The following is a 26,223-nucleotide window of genomic DNA, read 5'->3' as shown; positions in this document are numbered from 1 at the left end:
AACAGTTGCCTCTATTACACATCCAGCAGACACAGAGCAACATTAGCATTCATTTGGAGTCGTGTTTCAGGCCACCTGACAAAAATATAAGTGCAATATTCATTATTATCAGATGTCACATTATGGATGCGCACACAAGTATTTTAAAATAAATATATTTTATTACTTTGCCAGGACAGTTCATGGTAAAGTTTAACAGTATATGAACATAAAAAGCATATGTTAATGTACAAACAAAGACAATATTTAAAATGGAGAGCTGGAACAGATCGAAGCTCAAACCTCAGAGCAGCTCCTGAGGTGGACTTCACCGTACGGGAAGGCAGCAGGGGCTGATGGGATACATCCACAACGCCACCTGCCCCTTCCACCCTCATAAGACGTGACCATCATGTCTCGTATTAACACGACTATACAACACTGCATATGATTGGTGGTGAGGTTTCTCTGATACCGATGGGAAAAAAAGGCGACTGGACAGTTTGCGATGTCACCTCCAGGACAGACAACAACAGAGCTACTGTTAATGATTGATATTGAGGTTCACAGTTCATGTCTTCTGGCTCCTAGGTTAGGGGTTTTATCCGGGTTAGACCGATATGTGGGGCTGATGTTGAGCTTTTAAACCTGTAATGCTATGTTTTTGTGTTTTCTGCGTTATACGTTGCCTTCAAATGGGGTTGTGTTTACCATGTTTTCACGAGAAGAGTCCATATGAAGTGAAAACTTTCCGAAAGCTACAAGTTCATGAGTTGTGACGTGAAGTTTTCAGAAATTCTTAGTAATTTTACAACATGAAAACGTTTGTATTTGTATTGTATTTCCTGCTTTACGTTATCCCCTCGCTAACTTGCTAATTGTTAGCCTCGTTGGCTTCTAAACGCCGACAGCAGCCATATTGCCATTTTTTGGCAGCGGTGTTCTCACAAATTAACCACTTGAACACCTAGCATATCACGTACACGACTTCTCATGTCGTAACCACGAGCTCACAAGTTCTATCCGAAGGCAGCATTAATTAGTTGGTAAGCTCGTTAGCAAGTAAGCTAATGCTGCGTTCGTGTCATATTGTTCAGACCGTAATTACGAGAAATTGGTTGCATCGGAATAAAATCTGATATTTACGACCGCGTCTTAGGGCCTTCGAGTATTTTTCTTGTAAATTTATGACTTTATAATCTTGCAAATCTGTGTGATTTTTCTTGTAAATCTGCCACTCTGGCTCTTTAATTTTTTTTTTACCAACAATGGCCCTTATATGCCGTCATAAATATCAACTATGATTCAGTAAATTCAACTAATTATAAGGAGAGCTACACAGTTTGTCTGGTTTAACGTTTTAATGAGCCAAATATAACATGATAAAATATCAAATTAGGTTTATATGGTGTGAAGACAAGGCTAGCAAAGGAGGGTAACTGTCTTGCCGTAATACGTGAACACTCCCAAGTCAGAATAACAAGGAGTTTTATTATATACTTCTGGTGTCAGTAGTGCAGTATTACTAAATTTTGAATCCTTCTACTAAACGTCATAAACTCGTCCGCCGTTACAGCCTCGTTGTGTATACTCTCGTTAGCTTTTTACTTCTGGCAATTGCATTCACACTTCAAAAATCATTGAAGTGACGTTCATTTGTGAAGATTATCTTGCTGTCATAAACGTGTAAGTATCATAAACGTGTGTTTGCCACAGAGCTTATTTTCTCCAATAATCCAAAACCCAATGGAAAAATCCCATTGGTCTCTTTGTCGAGGGAACCCAGGGCGATGCTAACTTCCTAGTTGGCCTACAAAAAATATCCCTGGAGCGCTCTATTCCCAGTGGAGGGTGGTTGTGTGGGTGTTCTTGAAAGGCATTCTGGGAAACCTAATAAACAAGGCAGATGGAGCGACATGGGAAAACAGTATCTGAAGATCAATTTTTCCTTTGACTGATTATTGGCACAAAACAAATCCGTTTTCAAACCCCCATATCGGTCAAACCCTGGTTCATTAGTTGACCTGTTAACCAAATAGCTGTCGATTGATTGGGTTTGATTGATTGGTGACAGCTGATTGGCTCCCTGGCCCAGGAGGGGTGAAGCAGCTCTGCTGTTTGACATGGAACAAGAACAGAACATATCGACGATGTCGGGTGCTGAGGTGACGTAATCGTCCATTTCTTGTCTTTCTCATTGTCCCAAATTATACGTGTCGTGTGGAGTCCGACCTGGATGCTCAGATCAGTCCACCAAGTCCCAGTTCCTCCTTCGTTTTTTTATACACTTGGATGTGAGTTGATGCTCCCAAGGACAAATAACAGAGCGTCTTTTCCACAGAGCTGCCAATTGGAATGCAAAGCACACACCATTTATATAACATCTCTGCAGTGAGCTAGATAGTAGAGTATTACAGTTACGTCGGTACAACATTCAACAGAAACGAACGAGAGTAATTCAGCATTGTGAAGTTGTTTCCTAAAGGAACAGTCCCTTGCTTGCGGTCAGGCGCCTGAGGGCTGTCCTGACGCTTCAGGGGTTGGATGTGGACATTCTTCGGCTGTGAAGGTTTTCCAGCTTTAAAATAAAATAAAAAAAGAAACAAACACCAAGATGCCTCCCTTCATCTCTCACCAGGAGAGCAAGACAGAGAGAGAACCAAGGGAGGAGCATTTCCTATGTTACATTGAGATAGAAGTAAAGTATTCCTTAACACTGCATATCATTCTTCTGACAGACTCCATGACATTATTCACATTCAAACACGTTAAAAACGAAAAAAAAAAAGAAAAAAAAAAACTGAAACAGCTCTGGTTTCCCTTATGATATGTATTTCTTAGCAGGGATGGGATGCAGATGGGTTTTTATTATTATTATTATGAGCTGCTGAGACCCAGAACCCTTCACTGCCCTAAAGGGTTGTCTTACTTTCCTGTTTTGGATCAAAAACAAGAAACTGATTTGACTCATAGTCACTGCAACCGTATGTTGAACTCTGTAAATACTGTGAGGTGTTTCTATGGGAAGTTATTTGTGCCAGGTTTTGAATTTGCATCAGTGGGCAACCTATGTGACTGAAAAGTGAAGCCAATGCAGAAGTGCCTTAAACTTGCATTCTTTCTAACAGCCAGCAGGGGGCGACTCCTCTGGTTGCAAAAAGAAGTCTGATTGTATAGAAGTCTATGAGAAAATGACCTTACTTCTCACCTGATTTATTACTTCAGTAAACATTGTAAACATGAGTTTATGGTCTCAATCGTAGTTTTCTTCAATACAGCATGATGTTTATTTGGTAAATTATGGTCCCATTTAGAATAGGTGCCAAATGTAATTTTACAAATGTGACACCTTGCATTGTGGGATTGTTAACAGAAACGTGTGTACAAGCGTCTTTTTTTCGTTCCATTGTTGACATTTTTGAGGGAACTATATAGAGCAGAAATTACACACTCAAATAATTGAGTAATTTTGGACAGCCCATCTGATGAAGACTGACTAAAAGCTCGAGAACAAGCTAGTAAATTGACCTTGAGTTGACATTATTTTGACAATTTGATAATTTCTGATCACACAACTTTTCCAGTACTGTTTCTGGTGAATGTCTTTTTGAACGATAGGAAAATTTTTTACCTTTGGCAACAGTTAGCTTAGCTCACTCAAGTCTTTATGCTAAGCTAAGCTAGGCTAATTGACTCCCGGCTCAAGCAAATGAGCACAAATAACTGTTTGTTTAAGTCAACGTGATAGAACGGTCAAACCTGACACAAAAGGTCAAACTGGACTAAAATAATTAAAAATTTTAAAGAATTCAAATTTATAAAATTCAATTTCAAACGCAAAAGAGCAGAAACAAATTCACCCATGTGAAAATCAAGGTGCAGTATTGCTCTTATGTCATGTCATATCATCTTAGCTTGTTTGTACTGTAGCAACACAATTTTGGTTTCAAACCTGTATCTACAAAGTCAATGCAAACTCATTTTTGATGAAATTAGAAACCTGATTACAGCTTGAAATGACAATTTTGTAATACAGATGAAGCAAATTCAATACCTGCTGGCACAAATATCTCCTTATAAACCTTCACTAAGTGTTAAAACACTTTCTCATTTTGTGTTAAATTAAATCAAGATTGAGAGAGAACTTCCTGCTTCATATTCAAAAATAAAGAAACATCTTTTTTTCCGTAACTTGTGTGAAAGTATTCCCAAAGCTGTTTAGTATTAATATTCTCTGTCACGGATAACGTTTGTGCTTAATTTCTTTAAAGCTGAACCTCCTGTGGTTGCGGAGGATCTGCTGTTAGCCTTCATATTGTTCAGTTTCAGCTCCATTTCAAAGCTTCAACATGTTTTAAGTGCTACAGTTGGTCGGTCCCCTGCGCTGTAAGTGAACAACCACTTGCTATGAGAGAGAATGGAGCCGTTGTTCAGCCAGCAGGGTATAGTGAGGGATCTGGGTCCTATAAGAGGATATAATGGAGTTTATCTCTTATTGTTCAGTATCATGTGTGACCTCGGCTGTGGAGAAAAGCAGCTTTCTTGGATCATCTTCTAATTTCAGCGGGACCACCTCGTCCGATGCAAGACACATCGCCTACTTCCCCCGCCAACGAGATTAAGAGCTCAGTGGGATCTACTGTGTCCAAAGAGAAGCTTTACTCGACTGCACTTCTCAGGGGGTCGAGAGGTCACCCAGGAATCTCCTTTTGCATCATTAAATGTAGCTTACACTGTCAAGTCTGAAGAGCAAGGCGAACGTTTCGGGGAGGGTTTGTGGATCCCATCCCCCCGACTGTGTGCTTTCTACATTAGTGTACAATCGTCCCGACCCAACGTGGTCCGGTCATCAGTGTGTTTTAAGGATTGCATTGCCCCCCCGTGTTTCACCGGTACTAACAAGACACTTCTGAAAAAGCGGGTTGAGGAGCTCTGCTAATAAGGCCATAACAGAGCCCATGTGCGTTTGTAGAGCCCGGTTGGTAGTAGATACTGTTAGCGGTAGATGCACACTCATTAGGTCGACATTCAGGCAATTATTCAAAAAGTCAAAGCTGCTATAGGCTGTGATCAGACTGAACACTCTAATACGAAAACATAGAAGCAAGATTTGAATGGGCTACATGCGAACTAAAGCAAAAAAAGCGCTACAGAAAAAACACAGTTTATTACAATTTGGGTCTTTTTTTTGTAGTTTTGGCAATGATTTCTATCGGTTATGATAACATTGGTGACGTCACTAAAAATAGGTCCAATGGGGAAAGAAACACAACCGGTTAGATGATGAGACGGGTTGTAAATAAACCAACAGTTTTGTCAGATTAGCTACTTAATTTGAAAGCAAAAAGTCGTTACATGGATAATAGTCCAGCTCCATTAAAGGGACAGTGTGTAGGATTTGGCGATATCTAGTGGTGTGGTTGCAGATTGCAACCAACTGAGTACCCCTCTGTTCACTTTTCTCTTTGTAATGTGAGTAACGCCGTTCGCCTCGCTCAGAGGTCGGAGAACTACAGTGGCCTTCAGGTAACATAAAAACAAGAAAAGGCTCTCTCTAGAGCCAGTGTTTGATTTGTCCGTTCTGGGCTACTGTAGAAACGTTGCGGAGCAACATGCCGTACTCCGTGAAGAGGACCCGCTCCCTATGTAGATATGAAGGACTTGTTCTAAGATAATGAAAACACAACGATGCTTAGTTTCAGGTGATTATACACTAATGAAAACATAGTTATTAACATTATATTCCATTTCTGCTAATAAATTCCACATAATTACGATAGGTCCAAGTTGAACCAGGAAGTTGGTCTGTTTGGGTAATAATTTTTTGTTTCTTTGTTTCCTCTTCGAAATAAGTTAGGCTAACCTGGGGCTTGTTTAAAACCAGCCTGATCTCATAGAAATACGTGAAATGACCAAGACCTCTTAACAGCGTATTACGCAGTGGTGGCATGTAATGTGTTAAAATTATGTGCCAGCACCACAGAAACAATGCCGATGGAAATTAGGATTCCTTTGTCGTTGTGGACACACAAATTCCTGGGTTCAAGAGAAATATGTTTTAATCAAAGTGCATATAGGGAGGAGGTCGGGATGGATGGGTGAGTCAAACACTGGACTTTCACCCAGGAGACAGGTGTTGGTGCCCCGTGAGAAACCAAAAGTAAATGTGGACTTATTTTAAATTACGTAAGTGAAGTTACCGAACAAACGTGGGCCTACTCATTTTACCCAAACTGGTGGCTGCATGTAATCTCAACACATTATGTGCCGCCGCCACCATATAATCTCTGTCAAGAGGTCGGGGTCATTTCACGTATTTCTGTGAGATCACGATGTTTAAAACTGATTGTCTCACTGCTTGTGTTTGTTGCCCTGTTTGACATATTTTTTAGCAACGACGCTTTACGAGATCTCAGCCATTACTTTAATGAGTACAATGTTTTTATATCTAAACACCAGTCACCAATTTAATTGCTGAGATTTGGGAACAAGGCAACATCACCAAAAAGAAGTCAGAAGGTCAAATAGGTTAGTCAGACTTATTTTGGAAGACAAAACAAAGGTGACTTTCTGGTTTGACTTTGACCTACCATATCTCTCCCTGCCTACATGCAGCTTATTGTCCCCTCCCTGTTGTTCCCGCCTGTGCTGAATTAACTCCTAATTAGGGGGTGTTATTGAGGAGAATGTGAATCTCCGCACTGTTTCACTCTGATGAAGACGCACCTGGCGTCGAAACGTAAGTCCTCTAACAAAGTTTGTTCCCTTAGATCCATATGCTCCAGTATGGGCTACATTGGACCATCGTAGTCGTGCATGTAGACAGTTTTCCTGCACAATTAGCAACAATTTGTGTGTGTTCACTTTTACCTCCAGAGGTTTAGATAGTCTGGCTAAACTGTTGGCTTGTCACACCTCAGAATTTAGCAGTCACTGTTGTAAGAACAATATTAGCATAACTGATAAAAATGATGGCCAAAACTACAACAAAAAGTGGTAATAAAACTGGATTATAAATCTCAGTGAGGCTAAACTCATACGCAATAAAGCACACCCTTGTTGAGTTTAGTACACTCAGGGGTTTTGCTGCTACAGCCTTATTTGTTCTGGTAGTTTATGAAATTACTGAGTCAGTACACCAGAGCCAGCCCTAGACATAGGCGGTATAGACAAATCCATCCATCCATCCATAGGGGCGCCCCAAATTCAAAATTAATTTTGAACTTTTACTATTTTTTTTACTAATACTATTTAATACTATTATATGGAAATATTGCCACAAAAAAGCCCACAACAACAGAACTATGTAACCTATTAAATAGGCCATATTTTCTGGGTTCCCCGCCGCATCACCCTGATAGCTAATGAATAGCTAGAGTTAATGTCAGTTACTCCCATTTTAAATTCATTAGGGAAAGTTGGAAAGACTATTCAGGTGTTTGGGTAATAACCTACAACATCATTTTGATAAATATTGTTTTTCTTGTGAGTGTGATCTGCATATTTTAATCTCAAAGATATAAAGCTATACAGTTTCTGTGTGAGTGTATGAACACAATGATTGGTGGTGGAATTTGCTGCAATACAAGGGGCTAAAATCTTGTCTATAGGGCACCAAATTGGTCAGGGCCAGCTCTGCAGTACACTATATTTCCCTTTCTTGCCGCTGTTCAGCAAAAGTTACATAGACTCACTTTACACCAGGCAAGAGAAGACGAATGCTGGCTCTGCTTGCTAACAGGACGGCAACATGCCAGTCTGTGGATACACGACGTCTGTTTCAAGGATTAATTTTCATCTCAGTTCACTTGTTGTTGTGCCAACACTATGTAATAAATTAGTTTCCCTGCCAATGAGTCATTTTTTGTACATTTTCCACCGAACAACGGAATCCTGCTGGTGGAAATTAGATTAACATGTAAAGTAATGTGAAGCCAGACATCTTCCTCACAGAATCAGCGGACGCTTGACGTAGGGAAATTCACTTTTTAGGGGGAAACAAATTGTGGCACAACATTGGCTTGTTAACTTAACTGACCAGGTGATAATAAAGTGCGACACAGTTTAAGTTCGTCCAGTTTGAAGTAGCAGGGATACATAAAGCGTCCTATGTGATCACAGCCTGCTGCAGAAAAGAACAAATCTCTGGCATCTATCAGCAACCTAATTCCCCCAATTTGTTTCGACAGTGAGGTAAACTGATTTGCTGATGAGTTGATTTCATAGACTGGCTTATTCTAAATCTAATCTCGCTCGTCGGGTCTCTGTGATTCATGTCGAGACGGAGACTTAACGGTCGATCTGATGAGTGTGCATCGAAGGCTTCTGCTGTTGTGCTTCTCTCCGTTGAGGAAACAGTTGAACAGACTCGGCTCTGTCAACATGGAGAGAAGCTTTGCATTCTGGCGGTGTGGATGTACACTCATTCATGTAGAGACATGAAGTGTTATAAAAGACAAAAAACAGTTTTAAATATAGGAACAAATATAAAATATTAGACTTCCATAATGTCTATATGCAATAACATTCTAGATAACTTTTTCGAAGGACGTACAATTAGTCCCGCTTTAAACCTTGATGTATCGCCTCAAAGATAATATTTAAGACAATGAAAAAAGCACCACAAAATTCATCATAGAAACAGAGATCTAACCATACAATGGTATGTACAATGCACGTATGCCAACAATACGAGAGATGAGAAGAGATGAGGACAGAGAGAGAGAGAGAGAGAGAAAGAGAGAGAGGAGAGAGAGAAGTAAAACCACTTATCAAACTCTCGTCATGCAGATAAGAATTTACACAGGAGACCTGAGGTGTATCATCTCTGGCGGTTTTTCGAGGTCCACGCCCTTCCTGTCCCCGTCCCAGAGACACCACGCCAAAATAAGAGCTAAATTCAGAATTATACACAAAGCACTGATCCTTTGAGGCCTCCGTGTTGACGTTTTCTTTTTAAGGAGGGGAATTTTAGGGGAGAAAAGGAGTAGGACGAGGATATAAAGATAACGTAATACCAAGCAAAGGAGTAGGGGTGGAGGGGTTATAGGGGGTCCTTGCCTGGCTGTTCCTTTTTCGTGCAAAGGACTGTCAGAGAGAGAGCCTCCTAGGGCTCGTCGCTGGGCGGTGTGGCCGTAGCCTCCTCGTTGTCCGACTCCGGCGACTCAGCGGCAGCGGCGTCCTCCTTGGGGCTGCCCTTACTGCTGGGGCTGGCCGCCGCCTCCGCCGAAGTGCTGCTCCCGCTAGTGCTGCTAGTGCTGCTGCTGCTGCTTTTGCTGCTGCTTTTGCTGCTGCTTTTGCTACTGCTTTTGCTGCTGCTTTTGCTGCTAGTGCTGCTGCTGCTGCTAGAGCTGCTGCTGCTGCTGCCGTCTTGGCCCTCCGAGTTCTCCAGCATCTCCTGGATGAGCGGTGGCATGGAACCCGGGATCTCCATCTTCAGAGAGATGACCCGCTCCGCTCCTGATGAGGGCAAAACATGAGGATTAAAATTGAAGCGTGAAAGATTGTTCTTGATGTTGGAAATAGTAGTTTAAAAATGCCATGAAATAGGCGTTATCAGTAGGGGCCCACTACACCCACTAGTAGGTTTTATCAGCTATTCACATGGTAGATCCATAGACTGTATAAAAGAAGTTGACGTAGTCACCGTAACGTCACCCATTGGTTTGTGGACTGGTTTTCACCCAGGAGGATCGCATCCCATGTGAAACCAATAATGTGTAGTTGTCTTGTGTTCACAAGTGTTAAGATTTACTGTCACATTTGAAACATATTTATTTTAAGCCAAAACACGGTATTTTTCCTTTAACCTAACTAAGTGTTTTTGATTCCTAAACCTGAAGAAGCTGTTTTGTTTGTGTTCAAAACACATTTCATTCAGTTTTACATGTTAGAACGTGTTGCTTTTAAGTTTCATTTTCACTTTTACAACTTAGTAGGCGTAGTAGGCCCCTACTGACCCATATCTATGGTGCTTATAGCGACCAAGGTCCACTTACTAGCTTTTTTTCTGACATTTCAACGTTACATTTGACACCACATTACGATCTCCCGCATATACAACCACTCACACATCCATACTTATTTATTGTGTGATGATAACTGATCACCATCCGCTGATGAAAACCATGACATATGGTTGACAGAAGAAAAAATCAAGTATGTGTACATTGAGTTAAGATTTTTTGTTTTGTTAGCAGCTTCTTCAGGCAAAATGAGGCCATTATTGCTGTTTTTACACACTACTGATTAAAATCAACATGATTCCTCTCGTCAGACATCTTGTGTAAAATATTAACAATAAAAAATGTTGAACTGCAGGAACCTCTGTATCAACTTTACGTCAGTAATTCATAATATGCAGTGCACTTTAATAGCAAAGTTAAGCTACCAAATAAAGAAGAGAAAATAAAACAAAAGAGTAAAACCCAGAAGAAAACCCAAAGGATTAGGAGACAAATAAAACCAGTACAAACAGTAAAAGTGTCGGCGAGAACATAAGCTGGTAATGCAACCAGATAAACCTGGGCAACATTACAAAAAGGCAAGTTTAAAAGACGGGATTTAAAGAAAGATACAAAGGGGATAAAGTATAGGGTCTACAATCACTTCAGTCAAGGGACCCAGGTCTGTGGAGGCGCAGGAGGGCCTTTGAGGATCTCAAAGCACACTCAGAACTATGAGCCAGTCCAGAATGTGCTTTAAAAGTTAGCAACAGAAAGTTAAAATCAATAGTTTCACAGGCAGCCGGTTTAGAGAAGTTAAAAGCGATGTACTCTCTCACTCTTTCTGTTCCTTGTCATTTGTAATGTACATTTTATGCTGCGTTAGCTGATTTTTCAGCCACTTGAAGAAGACAGAAAACTCTACAACCAGCTGAAAACATCATCATCACCACATCTGACATACAATGGATTTATAACGTTATTATGGCTACAGCATGTTGTACAACCCTGTTTGTTTAAAGCATACTGAGGCATTCATATAGTCGTATTTCTGGTCAACTGATAAATAAAAGTCCAATATTCAGTCTCCTTTTAGCTCTGTTTTGGGCTCTACCAGTGGGCATCTCCTGGTCTGAAAAGTGAAGTCGTTGCAGGAGTGCCTTAAACTTGCATTCTTTCTAATAGCCAGCAGGGGGCGACTCCTCTGGTTGCAAAAAGAAGTCTGATTGTATAGAAGTCTATGAGAGAAATGAGCCTACTTCTCACTTGATTTATTACCTCAGTAAACATTGTAAACATGAGTTTATGGTCTCAATCTCTAGTTTCAAGTCTTCTTCAATACAGCATGATGTTCATTTAGTAAATGATGGTCCCATTTAGAGTCAAATAGATCATAAAGCAGGGGATGCTTTAGGGCGTGGCTACCTTGTGATTGACAGGTCGCTACCACGGCGTTGTCCGGTCTGGGAGATGTTCTTGTTTTCGTCTTACAACTTGAACTCTTTCACAGTGTGTTTTCAGCTCATGAAAGTTAATTGTAACATTTTGGTCGCCTAAAAATGTCTTATTCAGCATTCGGTTGTACTTAGCTCCACCCTCTTGTGTCACTTCTGGTTGCAAAAAAACAAGATGGTGACGACCAAAATGACAAACTCGAGGCTTCGAAACGGCAGTCCACAAACCAATGGGTGATGTCACAGTGACTACATCCACTTCTTATACAGTATAGTCTATGGCTTAATGTCTGGGCCCCTATTTTCAAGCTTTAGATATGGCGATTAGCTGAACTGCAGCTAGATACAGCAGTATAGTTTCACTACTCGGCCGTTGCTACTGTTTGCTGATTGGAGACTGAAAGTAGAAGAAGAGGATAATATAGTAGAATCGTGGTGGCAGGTGGACACGGCTATACAAAACCTTACAGGCCTCAGTGTGCATCAAATGAAGCACTTGTTATTGTGGTCTAACAGCGTCTGAAACCCCCTCTGTCCGGCAGCATACTACTGGGAGCAGCTATTTCTGGCACCCCTTGGAAGTACATAGTCATTCTTTCCTTGGACAATTACGTGTGACTCACACTCGGAGCACTGAAACTCTCCTGTTTGAGTCATCAGTACAAAATCTTAACAACTGTGTTGGAAAACATCTGGTACTTTGATAAAAAAGTCGAAGGCACAATGAGAAGAAACTATGACTCTAAGAAACATGATAATCCGCATCTTAATTCAATTTACTTTCAGATTCTGGATCAGTTTTGGAGGAATTCAGCAACTGTGGCGCCGTGTTTTGTCACAACTGCAACAGCGAACGTTTTGAATTAACTTGTGCTCTGAATCGTGCCTCTAATTGGCTTCTTCTCCATATTGGTGGTCAAGGATTATGGGTATTGTAGCATTTAGAGCCAAAGTGCCTGCAGCGGACTCGGACTGCCCCTATATATACTATTGCAATCTTTTGACTGCAACCTAACATAACTGTGAGTTGATATCCTTCCTACCTTTAGCGCTGATGCTGCGCAGGTCTGTGATCTTCATCAGGGTTTTGGGGAACATGTGCGGTTTGCTGGGCCGACGCTTCCTCACGTAGATCTTCAGGGCCTCCAGGAGCGGCTCCTGCATCTGGTCCACCTTGGAGGGCTCCTCCAGGTCCTGACGGTCTAACACACACACAAACACACACACGCACACAAATCAAGTCAGACTCGAGGCTCAACTATGACAAATCCATGTGTTGGCTTTATCTGATGTAGACAAGCTAGAGGCTAATACATGTATCACAGCATGACGCCTGGTTTGATTAAGAAGGAAGAGTTTATCTCATTATGTCAACTCATTTGCTGCAGCGGAGAGACTGCCGAGATGCTCTCAATGAGATAACTCGAGCAGAAAACTAATTTGAATCCTTCCTTTTGAGTTGTGGCGTTAAGCTCTGATAACCGGGGGTTTTAACGTCTCAAACAGCAGGGAAGCAACACATTAAAACTAATCAGCAGACGGGGTATTCAAAGCTATGCATCTATTCACAGACCTCATCTCTGCTGCACACAGTGTTTATTAGGACGACTCAGTGGTCAGATGAAGCAGCGCCTCTGCTCTCTGAAAAGGGACTCAAATCCTCCATCATCATCATCATTTGTGTACCTTTTAGTTGGAAGTTTTCTTTTGAGTCAGAGTCCTTGTGCATTCATCAGGTTTAATAGTTTTATATTCCTTCATTAATCATCATATTCAGCCATTAGCAATGTGGTGAAGACCAACCTTCGTTTTATTGTAATCAAATTATAATTTCTCCACCGTTTACAGAGTCCAGCGGATTGCACAACACTCGCTAACTGTCGCAGGTGTAGCATTTTAAACTTCTGCATAATTCCCTTGAGGCACTAGTACACGTACAAATAACACCTTGAAGCTATCCTCACAATAGTATAGTGGCAATCCTACTTACTTATACTCCTACACATGCTCTTCCTAGTGGTACGAATAAGTGCTGTCAATAGATTAAAATATTAAATCGCGTTTAATCACACGATATTTCTCTGACAGAGAAAGGGGTTATAACCTAAGAGGAAAATTTAATCTAAGAAAAACATTGTGTTCGTACTAGGGCTGTCAACGTTAACTAGATAATAACACGTTAACGCAAATTCGTTTTAACGGCACTCATTTCTTTAACGCATGAATACAAACGATCTTTCAGAGGTTGTAGGGGGCTCAGTTTTAAATCTAAAGTGAAGATAGTGGCATCATATGACACTATAAAACCGGAGGAATTCATTGGTAGCAACCATGTCATACTAGCTTGCCGGGAAGGAGGCTAAATAACGCTCAGAACTTACGCTAAATTTTGGCGAGAAAAAACTGGCATGGCCATTTTCAAAGGGGTCCCTTGACCTCTGACCTCCAGATATGTGATTGTAAATGGGTTCTATGGGTACCCACGAGTCTCCCCTTTACAGACATGCCCACTTTATGATAATCACATGCAGTTTGGGGCAAGTCATAGTCAAGTCAGCACACTGACACACTGACAGCTGTTGTTGCCTGTTGGGCTGCAGTTTGCCATGTTATCATTTTAGCATATTTTTTTATGCTAAATGCAGTACCTGTGAGGGTTTATGGATAATATTTGTCATTGTTTTGTGTTTTTAATTGATTTCCAATAATACATATATACATACATTTGCATGAAGCAGCATATTTGCCCACTCCCATGTTGATAAGAGTATTAAATACTATTTTAATCGATTGACAGCCCGAGTTGCAACCCTACTTTAAACAAAGTAGACTGTGGTAAATAAAAACTAGGTGTGATAATCTTTAATTAAGTTTTATAGTATAATACTATAACAGAATAATGTTTATGATATTATATGTGAATGGTCTGTAACACATTGAGGATTAGATTTCAAGTTGTTGAACACGCACACTACACCATCAGGCCATGAGGTGGCAGTGTGTGCACGGAGATCAGCAGCTGCTGGACCTACAGTCAAGGTGTGTGATGACAGATGCAATCAGAGGCGTCTCACACCGTCCGTGGATTATGCAAGACTCTGTAATATTTGCAGAGGCTCTGGGGATCGAGTATATAAATAAATATATATATATTGTTGAATGAAACCCCAGTAGTGACGCCGCGTGAGCACAGATGAAAGGGCGGAGAGAGAGGAGCGTGATAGTGAGAACTTTGGTTGACGTACAGTAAAACTTTGTGTGTGTGTGTGTGTGTGTGTGTGTGAGGGGGAGGAGGATTTGTGTGTTAATGTGTGTGTAGCCTGACATGAGGGAGTTAGTCATGCCTCGGGTATCTCGGTGGAAAACAACCAGAGAAGTCTTATTTCCTCTGGCAGTTCAAACATTCCACTCAGCTGACTGACGCCGTTGTGACGTACCTATACATCACCCCTCTTCCCTCTCCTCTTCCTCTCCCTCCCCCTCCCCACCCTCCATGTTTGTCAGTCAGGATAGTGCTGCCTCACTGAAAGCAACCTGTGCTTGACCTGGTTCCAGACTCCCGTGGATTCTGGCTTACTTTCATCCCAAACTGGGTTGCAGCTCCGCTCAATATTTATCTGGAGGAATCAATACAGGCTGACTATGTTGAATGGAGAAGCAGCCGAGCATGGTTTGAATGTGGAGTAGATCAGTTTACTCACTCCGAGACTACACTATCAACTCTGATTATATCTTTAAATCTGAATTTATGCTAAATATATGATGTAATCAGGCTGCAAAAAAGCCTTTGATTTGACATATCCATCTTGTGTTTTGGGATTTTGCAGACTGACGTTGGTGTTTCTTGGCTGAAGCTGCAGATACCTGATACTTTGCAGAAGTGTTTCTCTAACTCTGAGGGGGTCACACGATGATTAACAAAGTACTAAAAAAGACAACAAGTGGTGGTACTTTTCAAATCTTTGCTTTTTAAATAATACATACTGTTAAAGTCCAGCTGAAATGAAGCTGAATACAGATTTGATTTGAATAATTTATTTCTTATTTTTTGTTTCATAAATGTACCCCGTCTGTGTATTTACATTCTTTGCACATAGGCGAGCCAATCATTTAATTTTTAAAGCAAATCTATGTAATTTTTGCTTTTGCACAGTGGCCACAAGTGGTAATAATTTAAATTAAAAAAAAATTCTCTTGAATCAGTTGCTTTAAAGGTACAGTGTGTAACATTTCGGGGATCTATTAATGGAATATAATAATATATATACATAGCTATGTTTTCATTAGTGAACTAGAAGTGCACTCGGAGAGCGCAGACCTCCGCCGAGGCAGGTTTCATGTACGTCGTTGCCCTAAAGCCTGTGGTGTTAATGCACAGGCTGAGCGGAGTTATTAAAAAAAAAATCACAAAGCCGTATCATGATCCGGATCGCCACCAAAATCGAATGCATTATTCATTGTGCCACACCCCACCCCTCCAAAACTTTTGGAGTAATCCTGCTAATGGACAAACCAACAAACCAACAAACCAACGCCGGTGAAAACATAACCTCCTTCCTAGGCCTCTGGCCTTGGCGGAGGTAATAATCACCTGAAACTAAGAATTGTTGTGATCTCGTTAGCTTACAATGAGTCCTTCATATCTACATAGAGAGCGGGTTCCTTCATGGAGTCCGCCATGTTGCTCCACCATGTTTCTACAGTAGCCCAGAACGGACAAACTAAACACTGTAGTTCTCCAACATGCTTATGAAACTGCAGTAACGTGAGACTTCTAAAGTCATTGTTATTATGGTGAGGATGGCCTCTGAGTGAGGCAAACGGCGTTTCCATGGTTTTGGAAAGGGAGGAGTGAGCGGAGGCATTTGGTTGGTTGCAATCTGCAACCACATCACTAGATGCCACCAAATCCTACACACTGTACCTTCAAAGATGTCATCATTAGGTGAGCTGACCACAAGCAAGTATTAAAAAGAGGCTGTGACTCGGGTCTTGAGCTATGGGGTATGACACATGGGCAGTGTAATGGAGCTACGGTTGTGCGTTGCTATTGGCTCAATTTCGGCGAGTGCAGAAGTGATTTTACTTTGCATGTGTTGTACCCCAAAGAAATGACGCGTTGATGACGCGTGACATCTCCTTTTTTCACCCGTCTGGACCACATACAGTAAAAACAACCAACATGTCTCCTCCTGGTGAGGTTCTTGTTTTACTTTTTGTGATATACATTTTTTTATACATATAAATTTATCTGAAATGTAGTATAACAGAATATCTATCTAAAATTTGCTAGTAAAATGAAGACTGTAGCAGCAAAGGTGTAGATAGTGTACAGTATTAGTGTACAGTAGAATTGAGCAAGGGTATGTTTGATCTCTTATGAATTCAACTTTTCATTTATGAGAGAAAATTGTGTTATGTCTTGTTAAAGTAATCTTGCCTTATCAACTGTTGCCGTTCTATCTTTGCTGACGGTGACACTGAGACTAACAGCTGTTAAACAACTCAGAAAGAGCCTCAACCTATTAGCTTTCTTAAGCAGGATAGACAGCTAATTGGCTAGTCAGCTGTAGCAGACTGAATAGCTTTAAAATGTACCTGTGAAGGTCAACACCTGTCATTTCAGATGCTAAATTATCTTCACTACTAACATACATTTGTTTACTTTGTCTCTCCTTGCTCCTCCCAGCCAAGTTGTCAATCAAACATGTACGCCGGCACGCCCACTCAGATGGTCTGAGGCATTTCTGCCAGATCCCTAAAGACCTTATCTATTCCCTTTCTTAACAAACCTGCCGTCCCCTCCTCTCCCCTCCCCTCTCCCTCACTAAATATGCCCAGCGCTGTGCCCCGGCTCGCCCACCTCCAGAGATGAGACAGATGGCGCTGAGGAGGCCTGTCTCCGTGTCGTCCATCTCGATGGGCAGCAGCTGGTTGGCAAAAGTGAACACCAAGTCGGTGAGCGGGCCGAAGCCAGCGTTGTGCATCTGCGTCCGGTTCAGGGTCAGCCCGTCCGAAAAGGTCATGGTGTCCTGGTCGGGGGTGTACCTCGTACAGATGCGCAGGATCTGACAACAGGGAGGGAAAGAGAGGATGAGTCAGCAGGGATTTAGTGGACAAGAAACTTTAAGTGACAGGGTTGATTTAGAGAGTTTGGCTTTGAACATCTTTAAGTTGAGCAGTTTTTATTGCCAAAACTGACAGATTGAGCGTTTACCTCGGGCTATTGTCAGTGTGGAAATCATTCCAGAAAAGCATTAAATCATCAGTTGCCAGGTTGTGAAAAATCCCTTTGACTGATGATTAGACCATATGACCACGTACTTTCAGAAAAGGGCTGCACCCAAATCCATTTATTAACAATTTATTAATCATTTCATCATCATTATTATCAACATTTATAACTGCATTATTACCAAATCCAAGTTCACCATGATAACCACTCGCTTGTGATGCTCACAGCATTGACATATTACATTTAGAGCTGCAGTAATCAATATTTTGTATATTGACAAAACTCTTCATGGAAAACAATCTGATAAACCCACTGTACACTACCTGCCCAGCAGCAAACAGCACACAAACACAGTATGCAATTAGCTGGTGAACATAGTGGAGCATTTAGCAGCTAAAGAGCCAGATCATTTTCTCTGGAGTTGGTGGAGACCAAAACAGAGATAAAAAAAAAGACAGATTACCGGGAAAACTGTCATCATGCAGAACTTCCAGTCATTTTGTAAATTCACCAACATTATGCCGATAATTCTGCACAATGACTGTTTTCCCAAATAAACCGTAACATATGCATTTAGTAGGTCGCTGTGCCAAACTACTAATATTATTTATTAACAGTATTGCTTGTTTGTGGTGGTGGATTCACTGTCCATGGTTCTGAAGTGTCACTAACGGTTGCTTGGCTGTGTGCACGCTGCCATGATGTGCAGGCTTCATGGATGTGTCATGGTACATGAAACGCTGTTGGTTTTGTGTGGTAGGAGGAGGAGGAGGAGGCTCATGGCTGTCATGCATTTTGCACCCCAGCCCGCTGTCACTATATTCTGCTGAAGAAGTGCACACACAGCTCATATGATGATGCAATTATTTGTGAGGAGGATTTGCATTTTGCTGAAAAAATGAAAAAAAAAGAAAGAAAACAAAACAGATGTAAAATAGCCTACAGACCATGGATGTAGAAGAGGTGGTGCCCTGTGCCCCTTTTGCCCTGCGTGTTAGTAAATAGCCTACAACAACATTAAATTCTGTTGATGTCATGCTACTAGCGCTACTAGCTACTGGCCGATAGCCGGTTGTTTGGGAACAGAGACGTTAATACATCCACCACGGTACAGGCTGACAGCATACAGCCCATGGGTGTATTATAAGATAATAAAAGTGATGAATTACAGCCAATATATTCATTATTACAGCCGCATACAGCTAGCAGGAAGCCGGCAGAACCGGATATGAGCGTGCAGGGCGGTGCAGTCCCGTGGGTCTGATGCACGTTTATTATGCCGAGGAAAATAACTCTGGATTCGGCTGTTCGTGAAACTTTTAGGACATAATGATATAAATGACGGCTATTTAAGTGTTCGTACTGGGAATTTGATTTGCCTCGAAAAAAAGTATCCTCTGATTTACAGACGTCTCTTTAGACATCCATGGCTATGGAATCATTGGCGTATTCAGTCCAAAATGGCGGCAGCGCTACCGCAGCGCCATCTAGCAGCTATTGGTGAATTTCCCGTCTTTGCTTCTATACTCCTTGGTTTGCCTTTTCCCCCCACGAGGGAAGGGGGTTCAGAAGGCCGTGGTTTCCTACCCGTGACTGATGATAACCTGATAACCAGCGCAGGTATAGACTCTAGAATGAGATGCGATGTCAGAAGTGTGAACCAGGTCGAACAAGATTCCCATAAAGAGCAGCGGAGACAACAACCAAAACAATGACCTTCCGCACACTCGGAGAGAATAACCTCTGGGTCTCCTGCTGCACTGCATGCGTGTGTTTATGTGTGTGTGTTCTACACCTAATGAAGCAACTGATGGTGGATGTGAAGCCGACAGTAGCCTTTGAAGCTATTTGAGTGGGCTGGCTCTGACAGTGAGTGGCAGGCGTGTCTGCAACATGAAACAGAATAAAACATGGCTACTGGCGGTGACTCGCACCGGCTGGCCAGGCCTGCGCTTAGACACACTCACACACTCTCGCTCACACACACATATACGCACACCCAGTGTTTGATCTTTCCTCTGACACTCCCTCACCCAGCCCTTGTGCACAATATCTACGCCCTTCACCATAGAAATGTGCTGGTGAGCGGATGCTGATGGCTGAGCGTGAGCCAGAAAGTCATCACAGCGAGCCTTCAACTTCTCACCTCTGTGTCCCTGGGAGTTCACTTCACCGCTTTGTCACATCTGACAAGTATGACTTAATACTCAACACAAACTCCAAAAATCCATCTATTAATATGCCAATGAAACTGAGCCAGTTAAAACACACACACACACACACACACACACACACACACACACACACACACACACACACACACACACACACACACACACACACACACACACACACACACACACACACACACACACACACACACACACACACACACACACACACACTGAATAACAAATACTGTATGTTTCATCAGCATTCATTTATCCAGTCCGGCTATGATTTAGCTACTTTGCATTTACACCTCACATAAATATGCATCTTCATGCATAAATTGTAATGTTGATTTTTGCATTCCCTCACAAAAATGCAGATCAACCTGTATGTCACTTGCTCGCTCATTTAACATGTCCTTTAAGGACACCAGGCTGCAAGGAGCATTTACTATGTTGTAAAAAAGGTACCCTTTGTTAAATTAATGGTTAATAAATCATTTACTAATAAATATACTAACATATTTCCTAAATATTAAAGTTTGGCCGGTGTAAACATTTTCAAACTGGTTTGATATTAAGCCACAACAGTGGAACGGACCGGTATACTGAATTACACCACTAGGTGTCACATTTGACTCAGCAGCTGCTTGTCACAAAATGAGAATGGCTGATCCACCTTAACAGCCCACCTTAAGTGAGTCTGGGCTAGGGATGCACCGATACAGATACCAGTATCGGGTATCGGGTCCGATACTGTCCTCATGTACTCGTAGTCGCAGAACGGCTCCGATGCAACGGCTCCGATACCACTTTACGGTGGTGCGCCTGACCCCGCTGGGCCGGGATCCCACCTCAGCCGGCGCGCACCGGCCCTCACTTTCATTGCGCCACAGGGTTTTGCTTGCAACCTCTGACTCGCGCATGCGTTAGACTCCTTGGTCTGTGTTTCAAGACGGGTCGAGTGGGTTGCCGACATCGCCGCAGAACCCTGGTTCCTTTTACGCGGGCCGAGCCTCGATCTGGCGGCACGACGCGGTTGGGGCGCACTGGGTCGACAGTCGCACCGGGCTGCCCCCGGAGGGGAGAGAGGGCGCAGCGAGCCCTTTGTCCACGGTGCCGCGAGGTCTGGGCGGGGAACGCTGTAAAGCTGCAACTGCAAGCCACCTTTGCCCCGAGCCTTTCCAAGCCGACCTAGAGCCAGTCGCGGCGCACCGCGAGAAGTACTCGTATCGGTACTCGTATCGGTACTCGGTATCGGCGAGTACCCAAATGTAAGTACTTGTACTTGTACTCGGTCTGAAAAAAAGTGGTATCGGTGCATCCCTAGTCTGGACCGTTGTTGTTGATAGCTTCGTGGGCTAACCGCCTTCACTTTAATCAGCAGGTGGTCAGCCAGACGCTGAGACTTGGCTTGGGTTTTGAGTTGTAGCGTTTATTCACCGACAGTCTGAACTTTACACACACTGCACTGCTATGTTCACAGCTACAGTATAACGTTACTGCTAACTTCCTACTCGCCGTCGTCACAAGCTCGCTCCCTCTCCCTCTCTTCTTTCTCTCTCTCAACCGCACACTCGCTAACGTTACGGGCCGCCGGGCTTGTAATATACTGGCTGACGGAAGCCCGTCTTGTCTCGTCACCCCAAAAAACACATGAACATTCTAGTAAACAAACACAATGTCTTCGCCTTCCCCCTCGACTGAAATGTGATCTCCTTCATGCTGCTGGTGTTATGTCGAGTCACTGGCATCAGCTCGACAGATGCGCACGGCCTGTCAGATATTAGTGGCTCCGTTAAACCGTTTATAAACAAACATAGTATTATGTTAATCATGTTGTCATATAGCTCATTACCCTGAAGGCCTAGGAAGGAGGTTATGTTTTCACTGGCGTTGGTTTGTTTGTTTGTTTGTTTGTTTGTTTGTTTGTTTGTTTATTTGTTTGTTTGTCCGTTAGCAGGATTACTCCAAAAGTCCACGATTGATTTGAATGAAATCTTTTGGAGGGGTGGGGTGTGGCACAATGAACAATCCATTCGATTTTGGTGGCGATCCGGATCATGATCCGGATTCAGGAATATTTTTAAGGATTCCGATCAGCCTGAGCATTAAGACCACAGGGTATAACACATGCACAGTGTAGCTGATGACGCGTTGATGACGCGTGACCCCGCCTCCTTCCTCCTTCTGAGAGCAGAGAGATACGTGTGTGGATTTGTGTGCAGAAGCTGCTGGCAGTCCGCGGTGAGAAAGAACAAAGCGGTAGATGGCGGGATGAGAGACAACGTAGTGTAACGTTATACAGACATAACAAGGCTGCTGAATGAGAGAGGCATCCGCCAATACGTTACACGGAAACACACCGTGTTAATAATCACCCGACCACCTCACGGTACCGCCAGCTGTAAGCTCTCCGAGTGCAATTCAAGTTACTATTGCAATACAAGCTGGATTTAATGCCGTGACGCCGTTGGCACCTGTTGCTGATGGTGGCTACATTTTAATTTGCCAGAACGTGTCAAAATGACAAATGCCGGTTCAACCCGTTGGCATAAAATCAAACCGGTGTAAGTCTGACACCGGACCAGACCGGCAAAACCGGAAATCGACCCAAATCTACCACATACGTATATCAGTAATAAGCCAGTAAAAATAACATTTGGGTTGCCAGATTGTAAAAAAATCCTGTGTTTATCTTTAGATTTCTTTTTTATAACGCTGTTAAGAAAGTTAAAAAGGTCTGCAGCTATAAATGTAAATGTTAATAACTAAGTCAGTACTTCTAAATGTTAATAAGGGTTTTTACAACTTAGACAAAACAATTTTTGGAGGGCATTTTTGCATTTGTCTTTATTAATACAGACAGGAAATGCAACAAGAGAGTGATTGCTGCTGGAATCGAAACAGGGACATTATGGTATGCGTTGTAATCACTCAGCTACCGGATTCCCTCATAAAGCCTCTCTACAGCATGCTTTATTAGAAAATGGCACAAAATTGAGTTAAACTGACTCACCAAACTAATAAAGCACTTAAGTGCAGTTACAACAACATGTGTTTTTAGCGTGTAGCTCATTATCTTTATCCTCAGCTAACATCACAAACTATAGTGTTTTTAGTTTTCCAAACTTTCAAGCAGACATTGCTTTTACCAAAGTCTGAAAATCAGCTTGCGTAGTCCATCACAGCGAAAATGTGTCATGCTTCTATTTTTGTCTGTTACATAATTGTAGTCGTCTGGTGATGCAGCAGAATGTCTGGAGAAGAAACAGAATGAAAAAGTCTCCAGGATGTGTCTGTGTGAGTCTGACGACACGGAGTCATCTCAGACACACTGGAGGAGCGGTGCATTCAGGTGCACCTCTCTTTGACTTTACTCAATAGAATCAAACTAAATGCCAAATTTGTACCATGGTGTAGTAATAAGCTACATAATAATAATGAGTCACAGCAGGCACTTACAGTTAGCTAACTGTCTGTCTGTCTGTCTGTCTGTCTGTCTGAGTGTTTTCTGGTTTCTTTTAGATTAAGAGATTAATTGACAATGAAAATATGAACTAGGTTTATGTGATTATACTATAATAGTTCTATCAAGTCGAAAGACAGCTGTCTAAAGCCATCCTGTGCTCAAAACTACTACTGAGAGTCAAACTCAGAATTATACTCCGGGTCACAAATTATGACCAGATGACAAATAACAAGCCTGTCATCACTTTCTTCCCACTTTCTCTTCCTTCCTCTCCCTCTGAGCAATGAATGCTAATCAAATCACCCCCCCTACATCCCTCCTACAACAGCCAAGCATGCATGAGGGAGACAGAAGAGGAAGAGAGACAGACATTTGCCTTTTTCCATCTCATTACTGCGGCTGCATTAGTACAGTACATCGCTCCACTTAACAACTCCTAAACAACAAACAAACAGTCAGCCGACTCTGCAGACATTTCTGCAGCTGTACTCTATAAAGAACGCACGGCGTCTTGAACAAATGCAGAGCGAGCGACTGCCCGATATACAGTATATAAAAAAAAAAACTGTCCCAAAAAAGATTAGAGGCTGAAAAATGTTTCTGTGTGTGTAATCTAATCTCCGCTACAGACCGCTACTCCACATGAAGAATCGAATTGACTGGCATGATCAATTAATCGGATCTTCTTCACTCCCATTTGGCCAGCTGAGTAGGTCATCCAATAAGGTTTGAGGATTGGTCTAATGGGAGCTGGGCTTGAGGTTAAACCCACCAATCCCCCCCAGAGATCTGAGGCTATATTGACTCACCGCACAGTCAAAACGAATGAATGGATTCTTACACACCCAGGAACAACAGGGGAAAAGAGGAAATAAATATTAGAATACACTGAAGTAGACAACTCCTTGTCTGGTAAAGAGGTATGTTTATATAACTGTGTTATGTCACTGCTGTGAACAGTTCTGGGAGGGTTTTTAAGCTCATTACTGAATATTTTAGAGAGTTTATACTGAAGAAACATCTAAACTTCTTTGGGTTAAATGAAAACTGGTTCACAGTCTGATGAGTAATGTAGATAAAAAAGGCAGGAAAGAGACTGCATGGGACTGGAATGCTGTGCACGAAGCAAGCAAACGTGAAAATATGCCAAGACCAGAAAGTTTTCATTTTCTTTGTGGCCAACGTATATATCGCATCGGCACATATATACGGGTACTTTGCAAAAAGTCAAGGCCGCGCCCCGTTTTGTGGGAAAGAAAACTGAAGATCCCAGAGGAATCTTTAAGTACTAGGGATGCACCGATACCCGATACCAGTATCGGGTATCGGTGCATCCCTAGTCCGATACTGTGCTCATGTACCCGTACTCGTACTCGGGTCCTCACGCTCCACCTCCCCGACATTGTGGGCGAGACGGGCCGTTGGTGCGCCTGACCCCGCTGGGCCGGAACCCCACCCCAGCCGGCGCGCACCGGCCCTCACTTTCATTGCGCCACGGGGTTTTGCTTGCACCCTCTGACTCGCACGTGCGTTAGACTCCTTGGTCCGTGTTTCAAGACAGGTTGGATGGGTTGCCAACATCGCCACAAACCCCTGGCGCCTTTTACGTGGGGTGCGGCACGACGTGGTTGACAATCGACCGGGAGCAGGGAGGCCCGTCACGGTGCGGCGAGGTCCAGACGGGGAGCGCTGTAAAGCTGCCGCGAGCCACCTTCGCCCCGAGCTTTTCCAAGCCGACCTAGAGCCGGCCGCAGCGCACCGCCTCGTATGGGGGACTCCCCAGCCTGCCGTGTGTCGCTCACACGCTCCAGCTGGCTGTTAACGAGGGTCTTTTGGCACAGAGAAGTACTCGTATCGGTACTCGGTATCGGCGCGTACCCAAATGTAAGTACTTGTACCTGGTATCGGTGCATCCCTATTAAGCACATTTCTTTTTTTTCCAGTGTGATGTACTGCATACTCAAAATATCTATGCAACATTTGGGGCTGATGTCAGAAACTGTTGTGCTGAGCTTGCTATACCAACAAATGCTCCACAATGCAGCCACTTCAACAACAGTCTCATTCCCTAAACAACTAAATTATTCCTCCAAAATAAAAGCACCATGCACCCACCAGAATGTCCAGGCAGGCAGCTTTCAGGAGCGTGATCTGGTCCGCGATGGTCAGCGCTGTGAAGCCAGGCACTCGTTTGGCAAATTCCACGATCTTGATAATGCACTTGGTGGCCAGCTCGCTGAACTTGTCCCACAGGCCCAGGTCCAGCCTCACACGGTGGTCTGCACTCGAGTTCTGCAACACACACATAAACAGAGAGTAAGGCGTCAGGCGAAGAGGCAGCTACTTTCGTCATTGCACAGACTGCTGCTAATGATCTCCTCAGTGCTCCCTCTTCACTCTGCTCTATATGTGTCACACTTACATACAGTAAATAGGCTCCATAAGACCTGAGCTCTCAAAAAACACTGGCAGGATTGTTGTTGCGAATACGCTGAGCTGAGCCGGGTGGCCGGGGCCCTGCGATAATGAGCATAACAGTGTCAGTGGGATGCTTTGGCGATGATGGGATGCAGAAACAGAGCTGTGACAGGTAGCACAGAGCGGTTTGAAGGCAGAGGTGCCATTAATACAGCTATACGGTCCAGAAACCTACACAAACACTGGAGGGGGAGCGGGGGATGGGTGGGAGCCGGGGAGCAATGAAGACATAGTCACAGATCGCAATATGCGGAAAGAGGGAAAAGTGTAAGTAAAAGTGCTGTAAGACACCAGAGAGAGGAAAGAAAGAGAGGAAATGACAGATGAAAGGGACGAAAGTTAAGTATGTGAGAGCAGAGAGGCATTGTGGGAGGGCGGAGAGGAAGAGAAGCATGAATCCTGGGGGTTTTTCTCATGGGAGGTGATGTGTAAACTAAGGTGAGATTGTTGATTTATGACATTTGATTAAAAATCATGTCATCCACCTCTG

At 42.9% G+C, this 26,223-nt stretch overlaps 1 protein-coding gene across 2 annotated transcripts in view; it reads right to left on the bottom strand.

Annotated features, from left to right (window-relative positions):
- Nucleotides 1–151: 151 nt before the first annotated feature.
- LOC141754814 (retinoic acid receptor beta-like) overlaps nucleotides 152–26,223 on the bottom strand; it is a 204,000-nt gene continuing 177,928 nt past the window's right edge. For both annotated transcript variants that reach the window (XM_074614149.1, XM_074614150.1), the window contains 4 exons: nucleotides 25,371–25,547; nucleotides 17,241–17,445; nucleotides 12,421–12,579; nucleotides 152–9,438 (listed from right to left, as the gene is read on the bottom strand). In XM_074614149.1, the coding sequence (XP_074470250.1) occupies nucleotides 9,086–9,438; nucleotides 12,421–12,579; nucleotides 17,241–17,445; nucleotides 25,371–25,547 (894 nt within the window). In that variant the 3' untranslated portion in view covers nucleotides 152–9,085. The remainder of the gene's footprint in view (nucleotides 9,439–12,420; nucleotides 12,580–17,240; nucleotides 17,446–25,370; nucleotides 25,548–26,223) is intronic.

Source organism: Sebastes fasciatus, chromosome 17 (assembly GCF_043250625.1).
Source record: "Sebastes fasciatus isolate fSebFas1 chromosome 17, fSebFas1.pri, whole genome shotgun sequence".
NCBI classification, from domain to species: Eukaryota; Metazoa; Chordata; class Actinopteri; order Perciformes; family Sebastidae; genus Sebastes; species Sebastes fasciatus.
Note: the sequence above shows the minus strand (reverse complement) of the source record. Positions and strands in the feature narration are given on the sequence as shown.